The sequence below is a fragment of the Nerophis ophidion genome, linkage group LG03 (assembly GCF_033978795.1).
Source record: "Nerophis ophidion isolate RoL-2023_Sa linkage group LG03, RoL_Noph_v1.0, whole genome shotgun sequence".
Taxonomy (NCBI): Eukaryota; Metazoa; Chordata; class Actinopteri; order Syngnathiformes; family Syngnathidae; genus Nerophis; species Nerophis ophidion.
This window is the reverse complement of record NC_084613.1, coordinates 26,635,480-26,652,979: the sequence shown is the minus strand read 5'-3', so window position 1 is coordinate 26,652,979 and position 17,500 is coordinate 26,635,480. Positions and strand designations below refer to the sequence as shown.

At 36.9% G+C, this 17,500-nt stretch overlaps 1 protein-coding gene across 1 annotated transcript in view; it reads right to left on the bottom strand.

The window, feature by feature from the left end:
• Positions 1–430: 430 nt before the first annotated feature.
• Positions 431–17,500, bottom strand: part of mef2aa (myocyte enhancer factor 2aa) — a 226,389-nt gene continuing 209,319 nt past the window's right edge. Inside the window, 6 exon segments of the mRNA XM_061894774.1 lie at positions 431–8,568; positions 13,014–13,062; positions 13,065–13,136; positions 13,290–13,356; positions 13,358–13,398; positions 13,401–13,419. Of these exon segments, the coding sequence (XP_061750758.1) occupies positions 8,205–8,568; positions 13,014–13,062; positions 13,065–13,136; positions 13,290–13,356; positions 13,358–13,398; positions 13,401–13,419 (612 nt within the window). The 3' untranslated portion in view covers positions 431–8,204.

Here is a 17,500-nt window from a genome sequence, read left to right as displayed (position 1 = left end):
TATATATATATATATATATATATATATATATATATACATGTATATAAAACATATCTATTGCTGTCAAATTATTAAATTATGTATATGTTTATAGAAAAAAAACATATTTTGAATATACATTATTTAGTCAATTTTCAGTTGTTGTTTTTACGTATTAAAAACATCTCCACATTTTCTACAGTAAATTAGCAGATACAATAAAAAAATGTAAATATAGATAGTTAAATAAATGATTCGAAGAAATATTTAGTATTCTATTGGAAGTATCCTCTACATATTGCAATGGAGTTCGCCAACTTCACATTTTATTCACACATTCAATCCATAAAGTTAATTTCAAAGGTCCAACTGTAAGCAAAGGTGAATAAAAACAAGTGGAGATTGTAGCCAGTAAATCTGTGTCGTATTTTCTGAACAAAATGAGAGCGGCGAGGTGAATAAAAGCATTTAATGGGCAGAGTCAAAGATGAACTAGACATGAAGACGTGTTTAATCAACTTTGCTACTGTGTGGGACTTCACAAGAGAACAGACTTCTTTCTTCTTTTTTGTATACACATAAAGAGAGATAACCTAAATCACACATATTTGTACTTTTCTGAAAAATACAAATTTTGTACAACAATATCTAGCATAATATCTTTAATGTTCCATAAAAAATCCACTTGAATATTTAATATATGCTGAAAAATAAAATAGCACATTCGGGGAGACTTAAAACGCGGATTAACTTAAAATCTTTTTTTTTTTTTTTCATAACTTTTTTATTTAATTTTTTTTTAACCGAAACAAGAAAGTCCATTGTTGGCAACAAAGTCCAGCTTGTGCCGCCAAACCGAGAAAAAAAAAAAACAGCTTTGGAGTGAAGGTGAGCTATGGGCTGCTGTACAAACACTTCCTGTAGCAAACACATGTTCTGTTTAGAAAAAAGCCATGAAGGAAAAAAAAGTCCTCCACCACATTTTCCTTTCCACATTCATCGGTTGTTTCTTGGAGGAGGAGGAGGAGAGTGCATCACTCCACTTGGGCCGTCTGTTTCTTCTTCTGCCATAAAGGAGCTGACACTTGTGTCCTACTCTATTTCTTTGGGATAAGGCATTTACTCTGCGTGTGCATATACAAACTACAAAAGTCCCTGATATGTCATCAAGTGTGCTCAACTACGAGGTGATGCTGTTTTCTTATTGCTCCTTTTCGTCCTAAACCCGCTTGCTCCGCATTACATTTGAATGGTGGACGATAGTTTGGAGAATATCGGTCAAGGTACAGTGGAACCGTCAACGCGGAACTCGAGAGTTCAAACAAACATTTTCTAACTTTGAGAACCATTTCTTGTTTCTCGTTCACTCATTAAATTGTGTTTTTTCGTTGTCTTTTTTGCTATTGATGGCAAGTGTGATGATAACCATAGAACTGAACATGGAGGAAAGCATTACATCAAACACCAGTAGTTTGCAGTAACCTTCTGTCATTATCACTCATTGTACTGTATTGTACTTGTATTGCATTTATATTTATTTTTCTAAAGTGTTTCGGGTACGTCCGACCGGTAGGAGACCACGGGGAAGACCCAGGGCATGTAGGGAGGACTATGTCTCAAGGCTGGCCTGTGAGCGCCTCGGGATCACCCGGGAGGAGCTGGGCGGGGTGGCTGGGGAGAGGAAAGTCTGGCCTTCCCTGCTTGGGCTGCTGACCCCGCGACCCGACATCGGATGAGTGGAGGAAGATGGATGGATGGATGCATATTATTATTATACGTCAAGGATGTGTCCCTAATGTAAGCAAAAATGCCAACTCTGAGAATTATTCATATGTATACACTCAAATTTACAAGCCAGTTGGTTCAAATTTATATATTTCCAGGAAATACATAATAGATACTTTCTTCACAACAAAAATGTCCACTTTCCATAAGCCACTTTCAACTTTAAACTGATTTTTCCTCACTACTTCACCCTGGAATACATGTATTAAATAAACAACGTGTTTAACCATTTGAATGCCAGCATGTTTGCATAACTAATTTAAACACTTCCATAAAATCCATCCCTTTTCTACTGCTTGTCCCGTTCGGGGTCGCTGGAGCCTATCTCAGCTGCATTCGGGCGGAAGGCGCCGTACACCCTGGACAAGTTGCCACCTCATCGCAGGGCCAACACAGATAGACAGACAACATTCACACTCACATTCACACACTAGGGCCAATTTAGTGTTGCCAATCAACCTATCCCCAGGTGCATGTCTTTGGAAGTGGGAGGAAGCCGGAGTACCCGGAGGGAATCCACGCAGTCACGGGGAGAACATGCAAACTCCACACAGAAAAATCCCGAGCCCGGGATTGAACCCAGGACAACTCAGGACCTTCGTATAGTGAGGCACATGCACTAACCCCTGTCCCACCGTGCTTCCATAAAATACATTTCAAAAAGTATTGTCAACCGTATTTTTCGGAGTATAACTCGGCCGAAAATGCATAATAAAGAAGTAAAAAAACATATATAAGTCGCACTGGAGTATAAGTCGCAATTTTGGGGTAAATTTATTTGATAAAATCCAACACCAAGAATAGACATTTGAAAGGCAATTTTAAATAAATAAAGAATAGTGAACAACAGGCTGAATAAGTGTACGTTATATGACACATAAATAACCAACTGAGAAGGTGCCTGGTATGTTAACGTAACATATTATTGTAAGAGTCATTCAAATAACTATAACATATAGAACATGCTATACGTTTTACCAAACAATCTGTCACTCCCAATCGCGAAATCCGATGAGATTTTCTTCCTCGATATCGCCTCCGGTATGCGCCCCGCTAGCGTCCTTTCTTTCTGATGCTCGATTGCGGTTCTCTGCAGCATATTTCACTACGTCCAGCTTGTAATCTGCAGCACATGATTTCCTTTTCGGTGCCATTTTAGTTCAGTCCTTCTCAGTTTTTATACGTTACCGCCAATGTTGATGTGATCCATTTTTAATAGCTCCGACAGTAGCATATAGCACAGGAGTAGGGAACCTATGGCCCCAGAGCCAGATGTGGCTCTTTTGATGACTGCAGCTGGCTCTCGGATAAATCTGAGCTGACATTGCTTAACACAATAAGTAATGAATAATTCCGCTGTTAATCACGATGTTAAAAATAACGTTCAAAATATAAAACATTCGCATGCATTTTGATCCATCCATCCGTTTCCTACCACACCTGTTCAAGAAATAACAATGTTATTAAAAAGAATTAGACTTATTATACTCTGAAAATGTTTGTCTTACTTAAAAAATGCACGCATTAAGTTATATTCAGTGTTAAAAAAATATGATATGGCTCTCACGGAAATACATTTAAAAAAATTTGGCTTTCATGGCTCTGTCAGCCAAAAAGGTTCCCGACCCCTGATATAGCATATAGCAGTTAACATATCATGACCCACAATGCACTTCTGCCATCACACGCCCCCCGCCAAATTCTTATTGGTTGGCGTGAGAGTGACGATTGCTGACATTTCCTTCGTCTCTTCCGCGAATGGGATAAATAATATTATTTGATATTTTACGGTAATGTGTTAATAATTTCAAACATAAGTCGCTTATAGTCAGAAAAATAAGGTAATTATATTTTGGCTGTCAGATGGCGGCAATACAAAAAAAAAAACAAAAAAAAAAACTCACACTTGACGTCCGAGTGACTAAAAATGTCGGTTTTCAAAAAACAGTTTTGAGTATGAGATTTTGTTTTACTACTTTGATCAAGTACATTTTATAAACGAAACGTGACCCAGCAGGCGGAAGACATTGATACAACGTTGATTATACGCACATGTCCTTTAAAACTGACATTGCAACAACGTTGCAAAATAGTTGTATTTGTAAATTGAGACAATGTTGATGTCTAACGTTGGGAAATGACCAAAATTCAATGGTCAAATCAAGGTTGATTAAACGTCGTCAAAAAGGTGTTGTTTCAACGTTGTATATGTGTTGTAGAATATTGGTTGGAAAATGACCAAAATTCGATGGTCAAATCAACATCGGAACCCGACATTGATTAAATGTCGTCAAAAAGCATGTTATTTCAACATTATGTTTGAGTTGCTCGACTTCAGGACCTAATTCAACACGTTCTCAACGTTCGTTCAATGTCTTGTGTCTGCTGGGTCATATTACATTTCAAAGGATGTGTGTTATTTGTCCCCCTATAAAAGCCAGTACGTTAACATAACTAAACCAAATTACTTGTGAATGTGAGTTTGAATGTTGTCTGTCTATCTGTGTTGGCCCTGCGATGAGGTGGCGACTTGTCCAGGGTGTACCCCGCCTTCCGCCCGATTGTAGCTGAGATAGGCGCCAGCGCCTCCGTGACCCAAAAAGGGAGTAAGCGGTAGAAAATGGATGGATGGTTGGATGGACAATACATTTTAGTGAGTCATTTCTAAAACCCTTTTTAAGGCTACAAGATGGCAGAAATAGAAAGTATTAAAAACAGATTTAAAACTCTTTAGGTGACAATACATTTGTGCTCCCCTAAAACAGTTAAGATATATTACTTCGTTTTTACTATTTTAAACATGTCAATTTTACCACCTACTTCAGCCTGAACAATATATATTAAATACGGTTTCTATTTATTTTCAACCCTTGAAAGCATTACATAACTAAGAAATAAAACTTATTTTAATGAGTATTTTCTGAATATTTTCTAAAGGTTGTGAGAACAAACTTAATTGAGGTCCAAGTGACAATAAATCTCTGCTTCCCAAAAACTGTTACATATATATTTTTTTCTACTTTAAAAAAAAGTCTATTTTACCAACTACATCTGCCTGGAATAGCCAAAATAAAAATATGGTTTATATTTATTCTGAACCCTTTCAAAGCCAGTATGTTTACAGTAGGAAGAGGATTCATATGGGCCCATTCATCACGATTTACCTGACACCTGAAACGTGACTAATGGTGGGTTGGAATATCCACTTTAGCCTCCAGATGGCAGTAGAGTGTTTTGTGGCAATTCCAACTTTGAACACAGCATCAGTTTCTGTTTGGGTGGCGCTTTCTATCATTTTCAGCAGACTGCGAATAGATTAACACTCCCCTCTTCCGCTCATGCGAGATCCACCCAGGAATGGGGCCTTATGAATCCCTTCCCTACTTTACAAACTGTAACTAAATAAACTAAACCAGTTCCATAAAACATATTTCAAGGAGTATTTTCTTTGAGCTGTGAGATGGCAGCTAAATAAAATATTTAAAAAAAAACAATTAAATTGTACAAAATGATAGTTTTAAACTCAAACTTGAGGTCCTAAAGACAATAAATCTCAACAAAACAAAAAAAACGTTTTCTGTTATAAAAATGTCAATGTTACAAACTAATTTAGATTAGCCTGAAACATATATATTTAAATTAAAACTCTGTATAATAATTGTATCCCTTATAACAACAGTACAGTGTGTTTACATTACTAATTAAACCACTTCCATAAAACATATTTCAATGAGTATTTTCTGAATATTATATTTAGGCTGTGAGATGGCAGCTAAATCACTGGATAAACATAAATAAAAAATAATAATTACATTTCACAGAATTAAAAACTCACTTGAGGTTCTAATCACAGTAAATAACTGCTTTCCAAAAACGGTGAAATATAATTTTTTCTACTTATTTTTTTATTTTATTTTACCAACTCCATCAGCCTAAAATATACACATTAAATATCATTGATATTTATTTAGAACCCTTTAAAGGTCAATATGTTTACATAACTAACTAAACTAAACCACTTCCATAAAATACAATTCAAGGAGTTTGTTCTGAATATTTTATTCAGGCTGATGGCAGCTAAATAAAGGATATAAATTCAACAAAATTAAATAAAAAGTTCAAGGTCCTATTGATAATATACATATTCACCTTCCAAAAGCTTAAAAACTTGTTTTTCTGTTATAAAATGTCAATTTTACCATCAACCACATTTTAAACTCTGTATAATTATGTTTAACCCATAAAAGGACGGTACACTGTGTTTACATTACTAACTAACCATAAAACATATTCCAAGGAGTATTTTATGAATATTATACTTAGGCTGTAAACTAAAGAAACTCACTTGAGGTCCGGGTGACAATCAACGTCCGCTTCCCAAAAAATTTAAAATTTATTTTTAATTTACTTTAAAAAGGTCAATTTCATCAACTGGATCAGCCTGAAATATGCATTTAAATACTTTTTATATTTATTTTTGAACCCTTGAAGGCTGATATTTGTACAAAATGAAACAAAAACACTTCCATAAAACATATTCCAAGGAGTATTTCCTGAATATTATTCAGTATTTAGGCAGTGGATGGCAGCTAAGTAAAATAATAATAAAAAACAAAATCTATTCAACTAAATTAAACAAAAAAAAAAACTCATGCTTGAGGTCCTAGTGACAATAAATCTTTGCTTCTTAAAAACTGAGATGGCAGCTAAATTAAAGATTTTAAAAAAGCACATTAAATTTCACACCAAAAAATCATTGCCCTGCTGCCAAAAAATGTCCGCTTCCCAAAAACTGTTAAATATATTTGTGTCTACTTTAAAACGGTCAATTTTACCAACTAGATCAGCCTGAAATATATATTTAAGTACGTTTTATATTTATTTTGAATTTAATTTAGACAAATTAAATTGAAAAGCCAACAAAAAAAAAACACACTTGAAGTCCTAGTGACATTAAGTCTCTGCTTCTCAAATACTAAGATGGCAGCTAAATTAAATATTAAAATATAAAAATAAATAATAATTTCACATAAGAAACAACAACATTGTCCTGGTGACAAAAAATGTCCGCTTTCCAAAAACTGCTAAAATTGATTTTTTTCTACATTAAAAAAGTGTGCTAGCTTCAGAAGTATACGCATTAAATACAAATTATATTTATTTTTAACCCTTCAAAGGCCGGGATGTTTACAAAACAAAATTACTTCCATAAAACATATTTCAAGCTGTATTTTCTGAATATTATTCAGTATTCAGGCAGTGGGTGGCAGCTAAATAAAAGATAAAAAAATTATATCTTCAACCAAACCAAGCTAAAAAAAAAATTAAAAAAAATGCTCACACTTGTGATCCTAGTGACAATAAATATCTGCTCCTCAAAAACGGAGATGGCAGCTAAATACATTTAAAAAAAAAAACATTCAATGTCACAAAAAAAAAACTAAATAATTATCCTAGTGACAAAAATGGTCCACTTCCCAAAAACTTTTAAATATATTTTTTTCTACTTTAAAAAATTAGGTTAGCCTCTGAAGTATACATATTAAATACAATTTATATTAATTTTTTAACACTTCCATAAAACATATTTTCTGAATATCATCTCTAGCTTGTGAGATGGGCTGCAAGACAAAAAGACCATTGTGGTCCTACAGTAAGAACAAATATTCGCTTCCCAAAAACTGCCAAATGCGTATGTACATTTTTTTTGTTTTGTTCAAGGGGTCAATTTGATGACAAAAGGACAAATTTGGGGATACTTTTTAGTCAATGAATGACAGAAGCATCTTTTTGGTTCCACTGTACCGCCAGGTGTTGATGGACGTGTGGAATTAGCGCCAAAATGTGAAAAGAATCCCGTAATCCGAGTGGCACTTAGGAATAGAAGAGGCTAACAGTCGCTTTCGCCTACGATGACATCACACGTGTGGTCTGGACGGGTCATGTGACTTGGGCTGCATAGACACGGTTATTACCGAGGGGCGTGTCCGATACGTGGATGCTGATAACGGGGTAAAAAAGCAAACGGCCAAAGCAGAGTGACACAAGATGTGTGCGGATGGCGAGGGCGAGAAGTACGCCCGGCGTCGACTTGGCGCTCACCGGCAAAAAAAGATGGTTTCTTTTCCTCCCTGGCACGCTCCCAGACGTGAAAGTGGATATTTACATATCGGAATCGCGGCGACAGAAGACTGGAGACTTTGTCACCGTGACAACAACCGAAATTCCGTGTTTTCTTCGTGCCGTCGATAACTTAGAGGGCGCCGGGGATAAAAGGTGTGTGTGGGGTGGGTGAAAAGTCCTCCTGTGGTTGCGTAACATCCAAGCGCCAGAAGCTCCTATTGCAGACGTCATGTGATCAAGTACCTGCCGAATGTACAAAGAGAAATAAAGATATCATACAGCCCTCCCTGCCTTCCTCGGCGGCCGCCTCCTTCCTTCTAGGTCACCCACGCGTCCATGCGCAGGCGCTTGACCGAGGGGCTCTCCCTGTCGCCGGCTGCGGGCGCCGGGGGTCGGACCAGGCCCGCCAGCGGCGAGTGGAAGTCCACCCGGTGGTCCTCTCGGTCGCTGCCGTCGTAGGAGCTGCAGGACGAGCTCAGGCTGTCGGCGGGCGAGCGTCCCAGCACGTCCTGTCGCCCGGGGCCTTGCTGCTGCTGCTGCGGCGGAGGCGGCTGCTGGTGTTGCGGGAAACCGGAGGGCGTGGCCCGCTCCCGCGGCGGCGAGATGGGCTCGGATTTGATGTTGATGCACTGGCTGGTGTTGATGGAGAGGTTGGAGCCTTGAGGTAGGTGGCCTCCGCCGCTGCTGACGGACACATGCACCATTGTCAAAAGTCGTTTCACCCTTGAGTTGAGTTTGGGTTTATTTATTGGGGACGGCGTGGCGCGGTTGGCAGAGTTGCCGTGCCAGCAACCTGAGGGTTCCTGGTTCAATCCCCACCTTCTACCAACCTCGTCACGTCCGTTGTGTCCTTTAGCAAGACACTTCACCCTTGCTCCTGATGGTTCGTGGTTAGGGCCTTGCATGGCAGCTCCCGCCATCAGTGTGTGAATGTGTGTGTGAATGGGTGAATGTGGAAATAGTGTCAAAGCGCTTTGAGTACCTTGAAGGTAGAAAAGCGCTATACAAGTATAACCCATTTACCATTTATAACCCATTTGGAACATGCAAGCATACAACATGATACATCACAAATTCCAGTTTCTCTTTTCAACATGTTCGAAAAGGAGTAAGAAGAAGCGGAGCTTACTTAATCCTACCCCTTTTCTTTTACATAACAGTTGCTAAAACTTTTGTACACTTCCTGTTCTCAATGTATTCACAATATACTCCATAGTTAATCACAATAAAAATAAATAAATAATTGTTGAAGTAAGTTTTATTCCATACGATCAGATAAGTAAGATTATTTTGAGAATGAAAGAATGAATGGGTGAATAAATTCAGAACGTTTATCATGGTTCCTCTTTTTTGTACTTTGTAAACACTTTAAGTTTGAAGAGTTTCTTGAAGTGGATCATATTAGTACATTGTTTGATCGCTTTGCTTAATCCATTAATCCATTATTGATATCCTGAAGGTTTTAAGTGTTGTAAGTGCGTACAAATGTTTTAAATCAGTGGTCCCCAACCGGACCGGGACCGGGACCGGGCCGTGGCCCGATTGGTACCGGGCCGCAGAATAATTTTTTATACATTTTTATTTTAAAAAAAATTAAAACAATTTTTTTTTTTTAAATTAAATCAACACAAAAAACACAATATATACTTACAATTAGTGAACCAACCACAAAAACCTCCCTTTTCCATGACAAAAATGTCCCTTTTTCATGACTAATAAAAAAAATAAAAATAAAAAAAATAAAAAGAATCCCCCCCACCCGTTATAAAGCGTTGACCGGTCCGCGGATACAAAAAGGTTGGGGACCACTGTTTTAAATGACGTTTTTCTCTAAAAATATAGTTCTCCTCTTTGTCATGCGTGTTAATCTGGTTTTATGTTTGATCATGTTTTGTTTTGTTTTCTGGACTCTACTCACGTTTTGCACTTCCTGGTTTTCTTTGTTTCCATAGTAACTCATTAGTTCCCACCTTGTCACGCCCCGTCCCCGAGCCCTCACACCTGTTACTAATTACCACAGCCAGTATTTAAGGATTTTACTTTCTGTCCATCAGTCTGGGATTTTTTGCATGTGCTTGCCTTCATGCCTTCACGCACCCACGATTACCTGCTACGCACCTTGCTATCCATGCCCCTTGTTTCGGTCACAGTAAGTGTTTTTGTTTTAGTTTTTCATAGTTCTGCCACAGTGCAAGTTTAAGTTTATAGTTCATTGTCTTTCATGCCATCGAGCAGTTGTTTTGTTTTCCTGTTTGTATTTTTGTAGCCAAGTTTTTGTACCTCCTTGTGAGCGCCCTTAGTTTGTTTATTTTTGTTTTTAGTATTCAAATAAACAACCACGTACTTACACTCTCGTCTGGCTCGTGCCAATCATCCTTTGCATCGAAAGAAGCAAAAACAATCCATGTCCAGGTGTGACACTCTTTTGTTGAGAAGAATTGTTGTATATTCTTGGGAAGCAGGTTATAGTTTGCTTTGTGTATAATTTTAGCTGTTTGCAATTTCACTATGTCATGGAATTTTAGTATCTTTGATTCAATAAATAAAGGGTTTGTATGTTTTGTATACCCACCATTATGTATTATTCTAACTGATCTTTTTTGTAACACTGTTAGTGAATGAAGTGTACTTTTTGTAATTATTTCCCCATATTTCTACACAGTAACTCAGATATGGTAACACTAGTGAGCAGTAGAGAATATGAAGTGATTTTTGATCTAGAACATATTTAGCTTTATTCATTATTGACGTATTTCTTGCTACTTTATGTTGTATATTTTTTACATGAGATTTCAGTTCAATTTATCATCAATCATTATACCTAGAAATTTGGTTTCATTTACTCTTTCAATTTCTATTCCGTCTATTTGTATTTGTGTTGACTTTCTCTTCGAATGTTACCAAATAGCATTATTTTAGTTTTACTGAGATTCAATGATAGTCTGTTTTTGTCAAACCAGTTTTTTAATTTGTTAATTTCTTCTGTTATTATTTGTACTATCTTCTGTGTGTTCTCTCCTGAACAAAACGCTGGTGTATCATCCGCAAATAATACTAACTTTAAATCTTTTGTAACTTCACAAATGTCATTTATATAGAGATTAACCCGACCTGGTCCGCCATTTTCCGTTTACCACCAAACACACTGTACGAGTCAGACGACACTAAACATCTCGGCTTGATACTCCGTGTGTGTGTCACTTTAAGTCAAAACACGTGATTTGGCTTAAACTGTGGTTGAGGAGGAGGCGCTTCTTTGGTCATTGAAATACTTTCCATAGTCCAAGACTTACAGTCATTTAAAAACAGCACTGCAATCATAATGGCGGCGACAGTTTTGATGTTAACGGTCTAAAAGAATCACAGAGAACAGGTCTGTAATAAAACAAGATACAACAACTGAACATAAGTTATCAGCTCATTTTAAATGTAGCAGAAGTTTTTTTTTAAATTCATTATCAAAAGTAATCAATAAGTATTAACACACAAAAGTACCTGACAATTGCTACCTGTTGATTATCAATAATGATTCCAAAAATCACAACTAAATGTTCAAACAATGGCTAGTTTTGGTTCTCGTTGACAACAGTTTGTCACGAAGGTCAACATAAACAGGTTTCAATGTATATAGCTGACATTTTTCAACACTATTTTAGGTCTTCGGTCTGTGCAACATTCACACATAAACTAATGGTGTTCAAGTTTCTAGTAAGTAAACCAAGACCACCTCTTTAAGGTGGTCAGATCCACAAACTAAACCTAAAAACATTCAAGTAATAATAATGATAATAATAATAATAATGATAATAGTAACAATAATAATGATAATAAAAACAACAATATTAACAATAATATTTATAATGATGATGATAATAACAATAATAATAATGATAATAATAATAATAATAATACTAATAATGATAATAATAAGAATGATAATAATATTAGTAATATTAATATTAATAATGTTGATGATAATAATAATGATGATGATGATGATGATGATGATGATCGATAACAATAATAATAAAAACTAGCAATAATAATTCTAATGATAATAAAACTTATAATACAAATAATAACACTAGTAAGCATAATAACAATAGTAATGATAATAATAATAATAACTAATAATGATAATAATATAATAACAATAATAATAATAATAATAATAATAATCGATAATACTAGTGGTAATAATGATAATGTAATAATAATAATAATGATGATAGTAATATTAATGGTAAAATGAATAATAATGATAATAATAATGATAATAATAATAATGATGAGCGATGATAATACACAATAATAATAAATAACAATAATAATGATGATAATAATAGTGATAATAATTCTAATGCTAATATTAAAATTATAATAATGATAATAATGATAATAATAATATAAATAATAATAATAGTAATGATAATAATAATAATAATAATAATGATAATAACAATAATACTAATAATATTAATGATAATAATAGTAGTAATAATAATAATAAATGATTACATTTGTAAAAATAGTAATACTAATGATAATAATAACAATGACACTAAATGATAATAACTAATAATAAAGCAGTAATAACAATGATAGAAATAATATTAATAGAACAAAAATAATAATAATGATAATAATAAAAATGAAAATATGATAATAACAACTATACCATCGTATTATTATTACCATGATTATTATTTAGTAATAATAATCATGGTAATAATAATAATAATAATGATTATATTAATTAGAATAATAACGATGATAGTAATAATTAAAGTTTAAGTACCAATGATTGTGTCACACACACTAGGTGCTGGTAAATGTGTCCCCTGCATTTCACCCATTCCCTTGACCACCCCTGGGAGGTGAGGGGAGTAGTGGGCAGCAGCGTCATGCCAGGAATCATTTTTGGTGATTTAACCCCCAATTTCAACCCTTGATGCTGAGTGCCAAGCAGGGAAGGTAATAGGTCCCATTTTTACATTCTTTGGTATGACTCGGCCGGGGTTTGAACTCACAACCTACCGATCTCAGGGCGGACACTCTAACCACAAGGCACTGACAAGTAGGATTAATGTGTGGTGTGCCGTGCTGTTTGAAAGTGTTCTACTCACACCAAAGAATTAAGAGCTGCCTGGCCAAGTTGATGCTGTTGCCATGCGACATGGAGCCCAGCGACAGCCCAGGAGAGCTGAAGCCCTGCAGGGAGGAGAGCTCAGCGCTGCTCAGGGAATACTCTGGGGGGGGGGAACAAAAATAACGTAAGAATAATAAGAACATGAAGAAGAAGAAGACTCAATATGAACAGAAAAAGCGTCAATCTCACATTTAAGCTTCAACATTGTGCGTTGAAGGTGTGATGGGGGAGTCAGGAGACAAGCCAGTCTTACCTGCAGGGTTGTAGGAGGTGGGCATGCCTGAGTAGACCAGGCCTTGCGGGGGTAAGCTTGGGGTGGATGACGGACACCACGGGGGTGGAGAGAGGCTGGGTGGACTGGAGCTGCTTATCCTCTGTGTATTCTGTAAAATAAACAACACAATTCACACAATAGCAGTTCAGAGCCAGGTTGTGGTGGTGATTTATGTTTACTGTTCAAATATACTGTTGTATATTTGTTGATATTAGAAAATAATGTTAGACACATTCTTTATTTTTTTTTATATACGATATGTATTGAAAGTAATTCAAATGATCAAATGTATGCCTCTTCAAGGTGTAATGATACAATAATAGATGTACTTATTATACAGTACAGGCCAAAAGTTTGGACACACCTTCTAAATTCAATGTGTTTTCTTTATTTTCAGCACTATTTACATTGAGGGATTGTCGCTGAACGTGAATTGAACACATGTGGAGTTTATGTACTTAACAAAAAAAGGTGAAATAATTAAAAGCATGTTTTATATTCTAATTTCTTCGAAGAGGCACCCTTTGCTCTGATTACTTTTTCGCACACTCTTGGCATTCTCTCGATGAGATTCAAGAGGTATTCATCTCAAATTTCACTTCACAGGTGAGCTTGAAGCCCATCGAGAGAATGCCAAGAGTGCGCAAACATTAATCAGAGCAAACGTGGTGGCTAGATTGTGAAGAAACTAGAATATATAACATGTTTTCAGTTATTTCACCATTTTTTTGTTTAGTACATAAACTCACATGTGTTCATCATAGTTTTGATACCTTCAGTGACAATCTACTGTTTTATAACTGAAAGAGAGGGGACAATGCCTGATAGTATCATCAAATTTTTGTCATATTGGTATGCTAATCAGAGCATGCAGATCAGATGGGGCGATAAATGCTCAGCCACATTTAAGGTTGGGACGGGGTACGCCAGGGGGGAATTCTCTCCCCTGCCGTTTTCAATCTCTACACTGTATATGAATGACCTATCTGTCCAGCTCAATACCTGTAGAACAGGATGTGTACTTGGTAATATTGTGGTTAATCATCTGATGTATGCGGATGATTTTAGCCATCCTGTCTCCTAGCAGTGATGGCTTTCAACAGCTGCTGAATATATGTACAGATTATGGTATAAAATATGATGTGAAATATAATGCAAGAAGAGTTGTCATCATGATATGTAGAGACAAGAGAAGACAAGAATCTCTCATGTCCTTCATTCTAATCTGTCAGGATCAGGTGCTAAGTGTGTGTCATAAAACTAAGTATCTGGGGCACATCATTACTGATCTATCCGGTGATGACGATGACCTATACAGAAAGCGGTGTATGCTGTGTATGGCCAAGCCAACATGCAGAGAAAGACATTTTATTATTCTACAAATGATGTAAAGATCAACTTATTCAGAGCCTATTCGCACTCATTTGTATACTGCCCCCCTGTGGGCAAAGTATAAGCAGAAAAGCTTTTCAGAAGGCTGCAGGTTGCTGTAGAAGTGATTGTATGAGGCTTCTCCTGGAAATTCCAAGAAGCGCCAGTGCAAGCCAAATGTTTTGTTAGTGTTGGGGTGCCCACTTTCTCAGCGTTGCTTAGTGTTGGGGTGCCCACTTTTCAGCGTTGCTATGCAACCTTATGTATAAGTTTATGTGTAGGGCATCTGAGTCTGAATATGACATAATACCTGGCTGCAGTTCTGTTAGATACTCATCTGACTGTGGAACCATTGGCACACATGTTTGTATGTTAGAAACTGACATTTGGGCTTGATGTTTCTTTTTATTGTTTTGTTTTTTAATGTTTTAGTGTTTTTTTTAATGTTTTGTATTGTGTTTTCTTTATATGTTTAATGAATCTTAAGGTCTGCAATAAAGATTGATGATGATGAATCTACGATGTAAATAGCCATGAAAATGAAGGAAATGCATTGAAAGAGAAGAGGGTGTGTCAAACTTTTGGTTTTTACCGGTACAACAATTATGCAACGTACAACACGTAAAAAATATTATTATGAAATTACAGTATTAAGTAGCTTTTGGTTCTGATTCAAATTTGGAAACTTTCCTGAGATATCATTACAATAATAAGGTATCATTAATATTATTATTATTATTATATACTATTATGAGTTTTTTATTATTAAAGTAGTAACTAAAAAAACTGAAATTCCCAATAACAAAATGTGGAGGAACTCTTATGATAACTAAATTAGTCAGTTGGGAAAACAATTATTTACCTGTAGGTGTTGGTGTAGTAACGCTATTGACCACAAGATGGTAGTATACATCCACGGTTGGGTTTGGTCACTCTTGTTTAATGAATAACATTTCTGTAGAAGACTTTACTAAACATTAAAAAAACACTGATTGCTTCTGCTGATTCTGAGTGACATTATCCAAATAAACAATTAGATCTTCAGTTTTATTGGAGTTATTGCGAGATTTTCGCTGCAATGCACTCCAACCATGTCCATGGCATTCACACTTTGAAGCTGGCCACAACAATCAATAGCAGACATGGCGTAGACGGTAACGCGGCAAACATGGGTGCAGCTGCCAGCGGATGTGTTTTGAGGCAGACAATGATCTCCCGCTCATCACTCATTCATTATCATCATCATCATCATCATCATCCTCACACTGATCAGCTGATTTGCCTTGCTCCAGCACTGGAGGCCAGATGACTCTCAACATGTATCTGACAGAATGACCTCACTCCAGATGATGTCAGTGTCTTTTCCTCAGTAAACACTGAAGAAATAAAAGGCATTGTTGTTTTTTTGTTGTTTTTGTCTGCACACATCCACAGCAGCATCGCACTAGTGAGTGTCCTGCATGCTCGTGTGGGCAAACAGTAGAGCCAATGTGAACAGGCTGAAGCACTTCTCACAAGCCAAAACATGCAGTGACAAAAAAAAAAGAAAAAGAAAAGGCTTCGTTTCCCAAGTTATTAATATTGCAGGCACTTTTTTTTTTTTTTGAGTCTGGTGCTGTATATTGCATCACAGAAGCAAAATAACTCACCAAATTCATTTCCTCCTCCTCTGACTGGAAGGAAAAGAAACGTTACATTAGGGAGAGTTGACCTCTTACTCTGCCCAACTGAAAGCGCCAGATGTGTTTTATTTTTTGCGCTTTGTGTTTATTTCACACTGTCGCCACGACACCCGAGCGATGTGTGAATGTGAAACTTGTTTGCAAAGTTGTTAGGCGCCCAAGAAAGGAGAGAAAAGCAAAGCAAAACGTCTGCATGTTAATTCATGAACGGATGAATATTGAGCTGATATGAGGAATTAGGGCGTCATACCGGCATTAAAAAATGACTTCGGTAACCAGAGGGGCGAGATTATCTGTCCTGTGCTGTACACACACGCCTTCACTCATTGCTTGATTCCCCTTAGGCTCAAAGGACGGCTGGATAGCGCTTAAACAGCAGCAGCCAACCTCCGTAGCTCCCACCTCCTCCCCTCTGTTGCAAGTTTTGTTGATTCTATGTATTCTTGTTTTTGTGTGCTATAGCTATGAGTTTTTTTTCCTTGGCCTAAGTCTGGACTCCCTGCCTGGAGTTCGGCCTTTGACTGAATATTTTTGTTTACTTTTTCTGTCTCCCTGTAATGTTTGTTTGATCTTGAATGGGATTGTGGTGAAAATCTCCATTTCCCCGCGGGATGTGAGTGTGAATGTTGTCTGTCTATCTGTGTTGGCCCTGCGATGAGGTGGCGACTTGTCCAGGGTGTACCCCGCCTTCCACCCGATAGTAGCTGAGATAGGCGCCAGCGCCCCCGCGACCCCGAAGGGAATAAGCGGTAGAAATGGATGGATGGATTAATAAAGTACTTCTGATTCTGAAACATGGCATGTGGAACTTCTTCACTGTTTCAGCGGCAGACATTTTGCCTGCTATTTGACCTGCTCAGTGGCCTTGCGGTAAGAGTGTCCGCCCTGAGACTGGAAGGTCGTGAGTTCAAACCCTGGCCGTGTCATACCAAAGACTATAAAAATGGTACCCATGGCCCACCTGCTTAGCACTCAGCATCAATGGTTGGAATTGAGGGTTAAATCACCAAATGATTCCTGATCGTGGCCACCGCTGCTGCTCACTGCTCCCCTCACCTCGCAGGGGGTGAACATGGGGATTGATCAATGCAAAGGATAATTTCATCACACCTAGTGTGTGTGTGACTATTGTAGGGA